Source organism: Mastomys coucha, unplaced genomic scaffold, assembly GCF_008632895.1.
Source record: "Mastomys coucha isolate ucsf_1 unplaced genomic scaffold, UCSF_Mcou_1 pScaffold17, whole genome shotgun sequence".
NCBI classification, from domain to species: Eukaryota; Metazoa; Chordata; class Mammalia; order Rodentia; family Muridae; genus Mastomys; species Mastomys coucha.
In genome coordinates, this window is record NW_022196899.1 from 26,249,198 (window position 1) to 26,261,723 (window position 12,526).

General features: G+C 44.1%; 1 protein-coding gene across 3 annotated transcripts in view; it reads right to left on the reverse strand.

Annotated features, from left to right (window-relative positions):
* Positions 1 to 12,526, reverse strand: part of Gnb4 (G protein subunit beta 4) — a 38,063-nt gene that overhangs the window by 781 nt on the left and 24,756 nt on the right. For all 3 annotated transcript variants that reach the window (XM_031376575.1, XM_031376574.1, XM_031376576.1), the window contains exons 6-9: positions 10,576 to 10,738; positions 9,457 to 9,523; positions 9,169 to 9,370; positions 2,815 to 3,031 (exon numbers count right to left, since the gene is read on the reverse strand). In XM_031376575.1, coding sequence (XP_031232435.1) covers positions 2,815 to 3,031; positions 9,169 to 9,370; positions 9,457 to 9,523; positions 10,576 to 10,738 — 649 coding nt within the window. The remainder of the gene's footprint in view (positions 1 to 2,814; positions 3,032 to 9,168; positions 9,371 to 9,456; positions 9,524 to 10,575; positions 10,739 to 12,526) is intronic.

Genomic DNA, 12,526 nt, shown 5'->3' on the forward strand with positions numbered 1-12,526 from the left:
ATTATTGTTTCTCATGCTTACTGCCTCAGTCTGCTAACCTAGGCCTAGTCCTGGAAGCTTCTAGCCTACATACAATCTTAACTTGGTCTAGAATTGTTTTCTGCCTCTGAGACTTGCTGCCTAGTAAGCTCACTGTTTCTTGTTCTTTCTGATCTCTGGCTGGCTAGTTCAACTTAGCTGTTCTAGCTCAAATTCCTCTCCAAGCTGGCTGATTCAATCTGGCTTCCCTGAGTTTCTCCTGAATTGCTCTGCTTGACTTCTTTCTAACTCTGCAATGTGTTTGAATCTTCTGGCTCCTCCTGTCTTCACTGGTGTCTAGCTTGCTCTCTCTTCAATCTGTCTCTGTAAAACTCTCCCTGTAAAACTGCTTCTTTCCTCCTGCACTGCTCTCTCTTAAGTAGATTCCCTTTCCTCTCTGTTCTTATGAAAGTCAGGCATATCCTATTCTGTCAAATCTTTCTCTGGTTCATCATTTTGTCTGCCACATCATTGTCAGACATGGGAGCTTGCTTCTACAAACTAACTTTACTCCCATTGTTTGGTATTAAAGGTGTGTACTAAGGGCATGTCTGTATTCTGCCAGAGGGAATAAATGTATGTGCTAAGGCTGAGCCACACCACAACTAGAAACAGGTTTTTCCAGTAAATACCATAACCTCAGGGTTTACAGTATGACTAAATACCTGCAACACAGTTTTGCTACTGAGCTGTGCTACTTTCAGTAAAAACAGATTTTTGGGTGGAAGTTCAATGCAGTATACTTTTATCCACAAGTTGCCTTCCATCCTGTTTCAAAAAAAAAATACCAAAATCACTTAGTTCTTTCTGTTCACCACCAAACACGGACATTGGCTATCATTCTGTGAAGCCACTGAGCTCATCAAGGTGTTCGTGTTTGCAGTAACTTGAGACTCACTGAAGCTGTTTACTACACAGAATAAAAGGAAGAATTCTCAAGATTCCAGGGAGAGAAAGAATGCAAATGTTAAAATAAAAATGAGAATATATTGCTGGGCGGTGGTGGCGCACGTCTTTAATCCCAGCACTTGGGAGGCAGAGGCAGGCAGATCTCTGAGTTCCAGGACAGCCTGCTCTACAGAGTGAGTTCCAGGACAGCCTGGGCTATTCAGAGAAACCCTGTCTCGAAAAAACAAAAAAACAAAACAAAACAAAAAAAAGAATATATCAATTCAACATCTCTCTTTAAACATTTTCACTCTCAGAAGTTTATCCTCTTTAAATATTCCCTATTTCCAGTTTGGCTGTGTTTAGCAAATTTACCACCATGAGGTGAAATAATAACAATAAAGCACAGTGGGTTGCCTTCCCAGTCCCAGAGAAGACAGTGACGGAGTGACTCCCAGATCTGGATTTGGCTTTAAAGTGAAACATTCTGAAGCTGAACCAGTTATGAAGACAGCTATCAGCAAAACAAGCCTGAAACTCAAGTATGCATTAGAGATGAGTTATGGGTACTAATGAGATTGAGTTAACAAATACAAAATATCTTACAGAGTCACTGACATGAGGCAACAGATAATTTTCAAAAATCTACTTGTAAAGTATAACACTCTGAATGCTACAGTTTGATAAAGGGGTTCTAAAGGTGGGGTTAGAGCAAAAGAGGCACGAGACAGCAACAGAGCTGTAAGCTACAGGGTGGTGACAGAGCTACACCACCAAAGCTACAGGGTGGTGACAGAGACATCTGGGAGTCCTCAGCAGTGGAATCAGGATCTCTGCGTCTAAGCAGAGGTAAGTATGTAAAAATCGGACTGCATTAGTAACTAGTAGAAGTGACATCTGCCAGTCTGCTCTCCTGCCATGATACAAGTCACATGACCAACCATTCTGTGCCAGCATAAGACTAGAGATTTACTCTTGGCTGCTAACTTATCTCCTGACTGGAGAAAAACACAGTTGAAAATGGAGAACAGAGTTGACTTGCTAAGCGCTGAGCCCAGCTCTCCTCTTGAATCAGTCCTGAATAGTATTGGGGAGCACAGGGGAGACATTCAGGGTAGAGGTATGTATGTAAAAAAAATGGCAGTAATATGGGTGTGCCATTTAAAGTTTTGTTTTGAGATGGGGATCTTGATGAGGCTGGCCTCAAACTTGTCATCTTCCTGTCTCTGTCTCCCAGACATTACCACTATTCCCTCAGTTTACCCTGGGGTGCAGAAAATATGTTTGCTGTGTTATAGTAACAAACCACATATAGCCACTTGATTCCTAGAGTATAATTTTAAATTATTTTAGTTAAAATTAAAAATCACTCCATTTAATTCCATCCCTGTGTGGTTGCTGTGCTGCCTTTTAACTGGGGCCTGCAGTGGAGGGGTCCAGTTAAGGTGAAGAAGATAGACTGCCTTGTCCTCAGGGTCAATCTCAAGAGGATGAGCTACAGCAGCCTGGCATGACGGTGGCATTCACCAGCAATCCCAGCATCTGGAAGGCTAAGGCAGGGTGAGGTGGAGCTCAAGGCCAGCCTGGTTTCATGGTGAGTTCCGGGCACTTAAAGCATAAGAGCCTGTCTCGGAATAATAAATAAGCGAACAAAACCAGAGTGTGAGGAGAAGACTGATTTGTGAAAGATGACACTGATTTATATTTATGGTTCTTGACCTCTAAATGTATCATTATAGGCCCTTCAGTAGTATATATGATTCAGCCACCACTGAAGGTAATAAATATGAAGGAGAGCCACCCAGCTGCCATTTTTGAAAGTTCAAAGATACCCAGGAGGCATCAGTGTCTGGAGGGAGCTTCTTCAAGCTTCTTGAAGACAGAGCCTGCCTTGGTCACACCACTCACCTGCCCGGCCTCCTTTCAGAGCGTCCCACACACTGCAGTTGAAGTCATCATAGCCGGCTAGCAGGAGGCGCCCGCTCTTTGAGAAGGCCACAGAAGTGATGCCACAGATGATATTGTCATGAGAGTACAGCAGGAGCTCCTGGTCTGCACGGAGGTCAAAGAGTCGGCACGTGGCATCATCAGAACCAGTGGCAAAGGCATATCCACTTGGGAAGAACTGGAAAGAATGAAGAAAGGAGGTCACAAAACCCATGGAGGCGAGGCACTTGGCATTGGGGGCGGGGGGTGGGAGACTGAGCTACATCAGAACAGATTCATACAGAGACCATGGAGGCGGAGCACCTAGGGTGAAAGGTGAGGTACAGCATGCTTCAAGTACAACCTTGTTTCTATCCATGTCAGTGACTGCTGAGTTTGTTTCTTTTTATGTGAGACGGGCTCTCACCATGTAGCCCAAGCTGGCCCAGAACTTACAATGCTCCTGCTTTGGCCTCCTAAGTGCTGGGATTACAGGGATGAACCATCACACCTTGCCTAAGACATATATGTATGTGTGTCTATATGCATATACATATATAAATAAAATATTCTGGGCTTTATTTACTCTTCAGAGTTAGGACTGAATGGCATCTCCAGAATCCATGGTCCATTGCTCAGCACACAGTGTTAATAATTCTGCCGTGGTCCTCCACCTGTCTTATCAAAACATTTTAGGTCAGTGTTTCTATGTGCCAGTTACTAAGGAGTCAGGCGCGGGGGGGGGAGGGGGAGCACTGCACTATGACAGCAAGTATGGGTTGCATGTCCACACTAAGATTAGCATCAGTGCAGTGACCTCCCAGGATGAGGAGCCACCTGGATGAATAAGAGGTTCCTACATATAAGTGAGAAACAGAGCAGGCCAAACATTCCCATGTTGCTCATAAGTCAAGTACTAATATTTATAGGATGTTTGTGTAAATATTCCAGAATCCTATTATGAAAAATAAATTGGAAAGATTTTTAGAAAATACAGAATACTGAGGCTGGGGAGATGACTCAGCAGATAAATATCGCACTCATTGTGTGCTTATGGAGACGAGAGTCTGGAGCTCAGCACCCATGTAAATGCTGGCTATGTGCGGAGGCCTGTTCCAGGACCCACATCAATGCCAGTCCGGTGTGGAGGCCTGCCTGTACTTTAGCATGTAAATGCTGGCTATGTGCGGAAGCCTGTTCCAGTACCCACATCAATGCCAGTCCGGTGTGGAGGCCTGCCTGTACTTTAGCATTTGGGTGGCAGGTATAGGCTCCCTGGAAAAAGCTAGCTGGCTAGACCAGTATAGGTGAACTCTGGGTTCAACTGAGAGACCCTGCCTCATTGAATAAGGACAAGGAGTAACAAGGAGGACACCCAACATCAGCCTCTGGCCTGCACACAGGTGTTTACACATGCACAGACATGTACACACACATCACATACATGTACACAGGCAAAAAAAGAGAAAATGTACAACTTCCATGAATTCTGGATATGAAGTGAATGGTAGAGACCCAGATGTGACTGGAGCATCTATTTTTGGTGCAGCCCTAGTCAACGTGCCTGTCCACAGAGGAAAAGCACATTTGTACCTTCTGGGAACAACTTTCTCATAACAGTTATGTTTTCTGCAATTGAGCCACTGGTGTTCATAACAGAATGGCTGTAAACTGGTCTTATTTGCTACAAATATGACTAGACTACTTATCATTAATCCTGCTTCAGAAAAACCATACAGCAGTTCTAAGGTTTTTATGTAGGCAGGTTTGCTCAGCTCTCGCTTCTAGACTCACTGAGCAGCAGATGATAGCCTTGAACTTGGGATCCTCCTGCCTCTACCTCCTGAGCACTGAGATTCCAGGCTTGTGCTACCACACCCAGCTTTCTCTCATTACCTACTTTACCTGTGTGTGTATATGTAAGTGCGCACGGTGAAGCCAGAGGTCAACATCACGTATTTTCTTCACTCTCTATTTTGTGTTTGCTTTTTAGACAGGGTCTCTCAGTGAGTCCCAGTCTTCCTGTCTCTGCTCCCCCAGTGCTGGGATTTACAAAAGTCAGTGATACCAGGCCAGCATTTTTTACTTTTAAGTTATGTGAAATAAAGTCAGGTCTTTCATATATGCATGGTAAATACCAACTGTGCCATCTCCCCAGATCCTTCATCACTTTTAATGAACAGCTTATAATTAGTTTAGTTCATTTAATTTCCTCTATTGATTGTGATGGTTTATATATGCTTGGCCCAAGGAGTGGCACTATTAGAAGGTGTGGCCCTGTAGGAGTAGGTGTGTAACTGTGGGCGTGGGCTTTAAGACCCTCATCCTAGCTGCCTAGAAGCAGTATTCTGCTAGCAGCCTTCAGATGAAGACGCAGAACTCTCAGCTCCTCCTGTGTCATATCTACCTGGATGCTGCCATGTTCCCAACTTGACAATAATGGACTGAACTTCTGAACCTATAAGCCATGCCCAATTAAGGATTTTGTGGGGAGCCCTGGGTCCAGGAGCCTTTCAGGGATATTTCATGTTTGGAGTGGAGTTTATAAGAGTTTATAACTCTTCCTTTATAAGAGTTGCCTTGGTCATGGTATCTGTTCACAGCAGTAAAACCCTAAGATATTAACCTTATCCATCTGGAGTCTATTTGATAAACAGCCTTCAAAGTAGGGCTTTAGCTTAATTTTCTTAATACTTAAGCAGCTGTTCCATTGTTAATTTTTTTTTTCTATTGATCTTCTGCTATGTCATTCTCTAAGTTCCTGGCAATAGCCTTGTGTTCTTTTCCTGTGGAGGGATTAGACCTGCTCTGCATGCATGTAAGCAAGTGCTGTGACATGCATGCTAGGTTTTAAAACAATACTAACATTGAATAGTTTAATATTGTCATAACCTACCCTTGGGTTTTAAAATAAGTTGTTTGATGATTATAGCTGGCCCAATCATATGCATTTCCACTGACTGAATGCAAATATGTAGTAATATTTTTCATAGTAGCAATATTTTTCATACTTTTATAACACATCTTCTTTCAGTTTCAGATCTGACTATACAGTTGGAAGACTGAGAAGAATTTACATAGGCAGTGTTATTTCCTGTTAGTAAGCACAGGAAGACAGTGTCCCACTGTTTCACCAACAGTCCCACGGACAGGGTTCTGCAGGGCAGCAGTTTCACTAGATTAACAGATTCTTAGAAATGGCTGAAGTGACTCTCTTCACTCCAAACAGGAGATATCCCTGGAAGGCTTCAGGACCCAGGACCACTACCCACGCATTCTTCCTTCTACTTACTGTGTGTCTCATGTGGTTACCACAAGGTAAATTCTGACTTCCTTCTACTTCCCTCTGTGGGTGGTGCTGGCCACTTTCCACTATCACACCTCTCCAGGCCCACTCTTGACTTTTTTTTTTTTTTTTGAGAGACTGGGTCCTTCTGTGTAGCCTAGGCTGTCCTGAAACTTGCTTTGTAGCCCAGGCTGTCCTCAAACTCAGAGATCCATCTGCCTCTGCCTTCAGAGTACTGGGATTAGAGGTGTGTGTCATCATTGTCTGGCTCCACTCTTTGCTTTTTGAAGGCTAAGTTTCACTATGTTACCCAGCCAGTCTCTTGGCAGCAATTCTCCTGCCTCTGTCCCCAAAGTGCTGGGACAAAGGCTTGGGCACCATGGCCTAGCCTTCTTCTACAATATTTTTCTCTCAACTATTTCATTTCAAAGGGGGGCCCTCAGTGTGTACTAATAGCTTAACAAAAGTGGTGCTTAATGTCTGTCCTCACAAACAAACAAAGCTAAATATGAGAACAGTTTGTTTTGCAGAGGGATTTTAATCCAGCAACATGGCTACTCCAGCTATAATAATACAGACATATCCTTAGCACACACCTTGAATCCCTCTGCTTACAATAGAGACATGCTCTTAGTGAACACCTTTAATCCTAAACAATGAAGGTAAAGTTAGATTGTTGAAGGAAGCACCCACATTTGAAAGTGAGAGTCAGACAAAATGACAATCAGAGAAAGATCTGACAGAATAGGATATGTCCAACTCTCATGAGGAGAGAAAAGAGAGGCTACTTAAGAGAGAGCAATGCAGAGTTGGGGGAAGGGGGCAGTTTTACTGGGACAGTTGTGCAGAGACAGGTTGCAGAGAGAGAACAAGCGAGGCACAGATGAAGATAAAACCAGTCAGAGAATGAGAAGCCAGAAGATTAGGGCATACTGCCAAAGTTAGTATGAGACCAAGCAGAGCAATTCAGTCAGAAGATGAAAGAAGCTAGTTGGAATCAGTCAGCATGGAGAAGAGTTTGAGCTAGAACTGCTACGTTGAACCAGGGATCAGAAAGAACTAGAAAGGATGAGCTTATTCAGCAGTAAGTCACAGAAGCTGAAAATATTCTAGGCCTGGGTAAGATTGTATGGAGGCCAGAAGCTTCCAGGACTAGGCCCAGGTTAGGAACTGGAGGTAGTAAGTGTCCCTGACAATTACATCAGGCGAATAAAAGTTACTTTAACAATGTCTCTATAAATTTACTATTGTAGGGCTGGGACAAAGTGCTTGCTTTGCACACATGAGGACATGAGGATTTGAGGACATCGAGTTTGAACCCCCAGCTTCCTGTATAACAAGTTAGGCATGACTAAGTATGTTTATAACCCCAGCATAATGGGCAGAGACAGGCAGATGATCCTGAGAAGTTGCTGATGAACCAGCTCATTCAAGAAGGCAAGTTTCCAGTTCAGTGAGACCTGTCTTAAAGTAATTATGTAGACAGTAATAGAACAGGGAACCTGCTCTTGTAATAGCCTCTGCATGCACACACATACATATGCATGTGCATATGGTGCATATGTACCAGACATCACTCATGTGCAAAATTTAAAATGATGATAGTAATAATAAACAAATTCACTTTTTGTAAAGCAAAAACAAATAAACAAACAACCATAAGCACCTGCCTGTCATTCATGAGGGCCAGGGTTCAATTCTCAGCAGCACACAGACAAACACAGACCTGGGGGCAAACGGGGGTGGGAAGGGGAGTGGACAGAAGAGAAACTACCCATTTCAACAGATAAAGAGAAAGCAGTTGATACAATTTAACATTTGTTCCTGGTTTTTAAAACTTAGAGCACTTGCTGCTGTTACAGAGGACTAGGGTTCGGTATCCACACCCACATCAAGCAGTTTACAGTCAACTTTAACTCTAGCTCCAGGGGATTTGATGCCCTCACGTACCCACATCTGTTCAGATGCACTCAAATGTTAGGTCCCATCCAAGGCTAATGACACACACACACACACACACACACACACACACACACACACACAAACACACACACAAAGTAACTTTAATAATCTCCAAAATTTTCGGTGCTTCGAATACACAATTCCTTTAAGTCTCCACAGTGTTCTCTGATGAAGCGGCTCTAGTCCTGTTAGGAAGGCTGGCAGTGTGAGGCTTACTGACATTATGAAGCTTGGTCAGTTTCAAAGCTGGCATGCAGAAGAGCTGACACCTCCCTGCTTTCTCCACAGAAAGCAGCACCCTTTCTTACTGAACCCCTGTGTACTGGCTAGTTTTGTGTGTCAACTTGACACAGGCTGGAGTTATCACAGAAGGGAGCTTCAGTTGGGGAAGTGCCTCCATGGGGTCCAGCTGTGGGGCATTTTCTCAATTAGTGATCAAGGGGGTAGGGCCCCTTGTGGGTGGTGCCATCCCTGGGCTGGAGGTCTTGGGCTCTATAAGAGAGCAGGCTGAGCAAGCCAGGAGAAGCAAGCCAGTAAAGAACATCTCTCCATGGCCTCTTCATCAGCTCCTGCTTCCTGACCTGCTTGAGTTCCAGTCCTGACTTCCTTTGGTGATGAACAGCCATGTGGAAGTAAGCCAAATAAACCCTTTCCTCCCCAACTTGCTTCTTGGTCATGATGTTGTGCAGGAATAGAAACCCTGACTAAGACACCCTGTGTGGTTGCCTTCAACATAGGGAACACCTCTAATGCAGCCTGCTCACTAACAATCACCTGTCTCTACTCATTGTGGGAATAAAGTTTATATCTTGTCCAAAAATAAGCACTCAGATTTAAAAAACAAGTCCTATTATTTGGGGGATTTGGTGTTATAAGAGCACACACTAGTTATAAGAATCCAGGAAAGCAATTTGTTATCATGGTTTCGTGTTCAGCACTTTAGACAGTTTAGAATTAATTTTTGAGAGGTAAAAGCAGCCAGATCAGGAGGATCAGAAGTTCAACGTTATCCTCAGCCAAACAGAAGTTAGACTAGGCTACATAAGATCCTATCCCACAAACAAACAAACAAACAAACATGCACTCACGCTGACAGCGTTGATGTCTGAGATGTGTCCTGTGAAAGACTGTCTACACATCCCGTCTCGGATATCCCACAGTTTTGAAGATGCGTCACAAGCACCAGAAACAAAGGTCTTCAAGTCAGGACTCAGTGAGAGGCTCATCACATCACCCGAGTGTCCCGTGAAGGTTGTAGTCTGCTGTCCCGTCTCGATGTCCCACAAAGCACTGTGATTAACACAAGCAAAGACATAAATGTCCACCTCTCCCCGTGGCTGCACCCACAAAATCGGGCTTCCTTGGAATAAACTTACCAAGTTGTGTCTCCTGAACTTGTAATGATTTGCCCATCATCTAAGAATCGGCAGCAGGACAAGTAGCCTGAGCAGAGAGCAGCAAATGTCAGGTCATCTCTGATCCAGTGACACAAAATGGGACAAAATCCATAAACTCAGGCCACAGAACCTCGTCAGTGGGACATACAGCTCCGCTTTAAAGAGCCCAATGCGTTGCTGCCTACAACTAAGTTTTCTCACACTCTTCCGAGGTGTTCACTGATTCAGACACTGGGCACTCAAAGTCACCATGTAAGTATGGCAGCCTAATGACAGCCCAGTGTGTTTAACTGTGACACAGTGACACAATCCTGTCATCCTCAAAGTTCATGCTTCAGAACCACACGATTGAATTTTTAAAAGTTATGACACAATGCGGCTTTATTTTCAGTATGTTTATGACAGTGTGTAGGCTGCAGGTTGGACACACATGAGGGAGGATGCTCCTTAGCCAGGGTGTTCCTCTAACCCGTGGAAGCACTGGAGAAGACCCTAAAAATACTGGGGAGGCTTTCTGGAAAATGCTGTATTTGCATGAATTCAAATCCACCAGCATCTCGGAGCCTGATGGTGGCAGGGCAACACCATTCTAAGCCGCTGTAACCACAGACAGGATGGATGTGACAGAAACTTCCTAAATAACAAGGCCTGCGGAGCAAGTGCAGCTGCAGGGACTGCGCTTCTGGTCGCATGAATGAACCCCGGCACAGACTGCATGATCCTGAGCCTCGCTCCAGGGCAGCAGAAAGTGCACAAAGCCACATCTGCTTTCTTTGCATTTTTTGTGAATGTTTGGATATTTTGGGTAGCAAATTTAGCATGTTTACAAAACAGTATAGCTACAACTGAAAGAAAGAAATCACAGGGCGAGGAAGACACCTCCATGGGAGAAGGCCTGCTCAGTGAGCTCAAGGCCCCAATGCAATCCCCAGCCCCAAACTACAGCAAGGAATGACCACCACCACATGACTCTGAGAGAGTCACTGCTTTTTAAGATCACTAATTTCTGCTTCCCTCTTCCTCAAGCCACCTGACACAATCTGCCATGTATCCTTGATCAGGAAGGGAGAAGGCTGAAGAGGACATTAAGTCACCCACCTGTGTGCCCCGGCAGTTCTCGGCTCACCCGCACATTCCCCTCTCGGGTCTTCAGGTTGTATATGGAGCAGATGTTGTCCAAGCCTCCACAGGCAACGTAGTTCCCAGATGGGGCATAGGCACAGGTCATCACCCAGGAGGACCTCAGCGGGATGGCGTGCATCTACCACACAGAGCACAGAGAGGCATGGGGACAGACTGTTACGGGGAAAGGAAGCCATAGCGTGCATCTACCACACACAGAGCACAGAGAGGCATGGGGACAGACTCTTATGGGGAAAGGAAGCCATGAGACCTGGAAACACCTCAGGCACACAGGATGTCCCTTTCTATGCTGGCAGGTCACATGGAATTGAAGTGCTTGTTTTTAGGAACAATTTTATTTTTAGTCTTGTATCTGTGTGTGTGGTAATGTGCATTTACATGCAGGTACCCTCTAAGCCACAGGTACTAGATCTCTTGAGGCTGGAGTTAGAGGGGGGTTGTGACCCCTTGATGCCGGTTCTAGGAACCAAACGGGTCCTCTTTAAGAGCAGCAAGGGCTTTTAACCATTTGAAACCATCTCTTAAGTGTCACCTGACTCTCAATTTTTTAAATAAAAGCAAAGTTATATGGATTGTCTTTTTTTTTTTTTGCTCTTTTTGAGACATGATCTCAATATATATAGATACGCTAAAGTCCAAGAGATCTGCCTGCCTCTGCTTACTGAATTAGATGCAAAATATGAATAAATATTTTAGCACATTAATGCTCAAAAGAGGAGTCTCCTACACCTGAACACTGAACCATAAAAAGGAATGGATGGGGAAGTATCAGAGACAATGGGAAGGGGGCCTGATGTGTGCTGTTGTAGTAAGGCACACATTCTAGGATCTCAAAGAGGGAGCACAATGGTAGAGGCAAACCTAGAAGCAGGTGGAGGGGAACAACAAAAGGTGTTTGATTTATCAAGGACACCCCCATACAGAGTGTCCACACATCCTGTGATAGTACCATGCTTCCTCTTGACCTAAAGTGATATCATCAAAGTGTATTTGGGTTTGTTTGTTTGTTTTAGGAAAATGGATTTGAATGAGACTAGCTTCGTCCTTAGTCTAAGCCTTAGCAATTCAAGGGCTTAAGTTATTGTTCATTTCACCAAACCCTGTTTTTAACTGCTCAGTCAATTACTGCTAATGTATGCATTTGACTTGTACAATATGCCCCCCAAATTTTCGATGTCATTCACTCAGCAACTTGGATCAAGGATTCAAGGATTCTTTACTCTGGGTACAGAAAAAAAAAGAAAGAAGGAAAGAAAGAAAGAAAGAAAGAAAGAAAGAAAGAAAGAAAGAAAGAGAGAGAGAGAGAAAGAAAGAAATAAATCAAGAATTTTACTTCTAGATCTCAACAAATTCAATGTGTCTATTTCTTAAGTCATCCTGAAAAATAAAACAGACTCTGGAGTTAGCCATCTACCATAGTAAGAAATAGAGACATCACTGTTGTTTCATTCCAGGAACTGGGAAGTTTAAAAGTTCTTGTCTGCATAAAAGTGGCAATCTTCAAAAGCCAGGTGTGGTGTTGAGTGTCTGTAAACTCAGCAATGTGGAGGTAGAGGCAGGAGAATCAAGAGCTGACGGCTAGCCTCAGCTACATCGTGAGTTCAAGGCTAGCCTGGGCTAAATAAGAGCCCGTGGAAAGAAAGAAAGAGATGGTGGAGGAGGGAGGGAGGTGAAGGGAGAAAGACGGGAGAGAGAAGAGGGAGGGAGGGAGGGAGGGAGGGAGGGAGGGAAGGAGAGGAAATAAGAGATACTCAAACACATACTGAAATTGTTCTTGCAGCAAAAGAGTTCAACATTAAAAGCAAGCATGTCATGAGAGCTGGTGTGGATCTAGAATAAATTCATCTCAGAAAAGGGGACCCCCGAGTAAGGAAGAACTGCTAGGCAGTAAACAAATACAAGATCA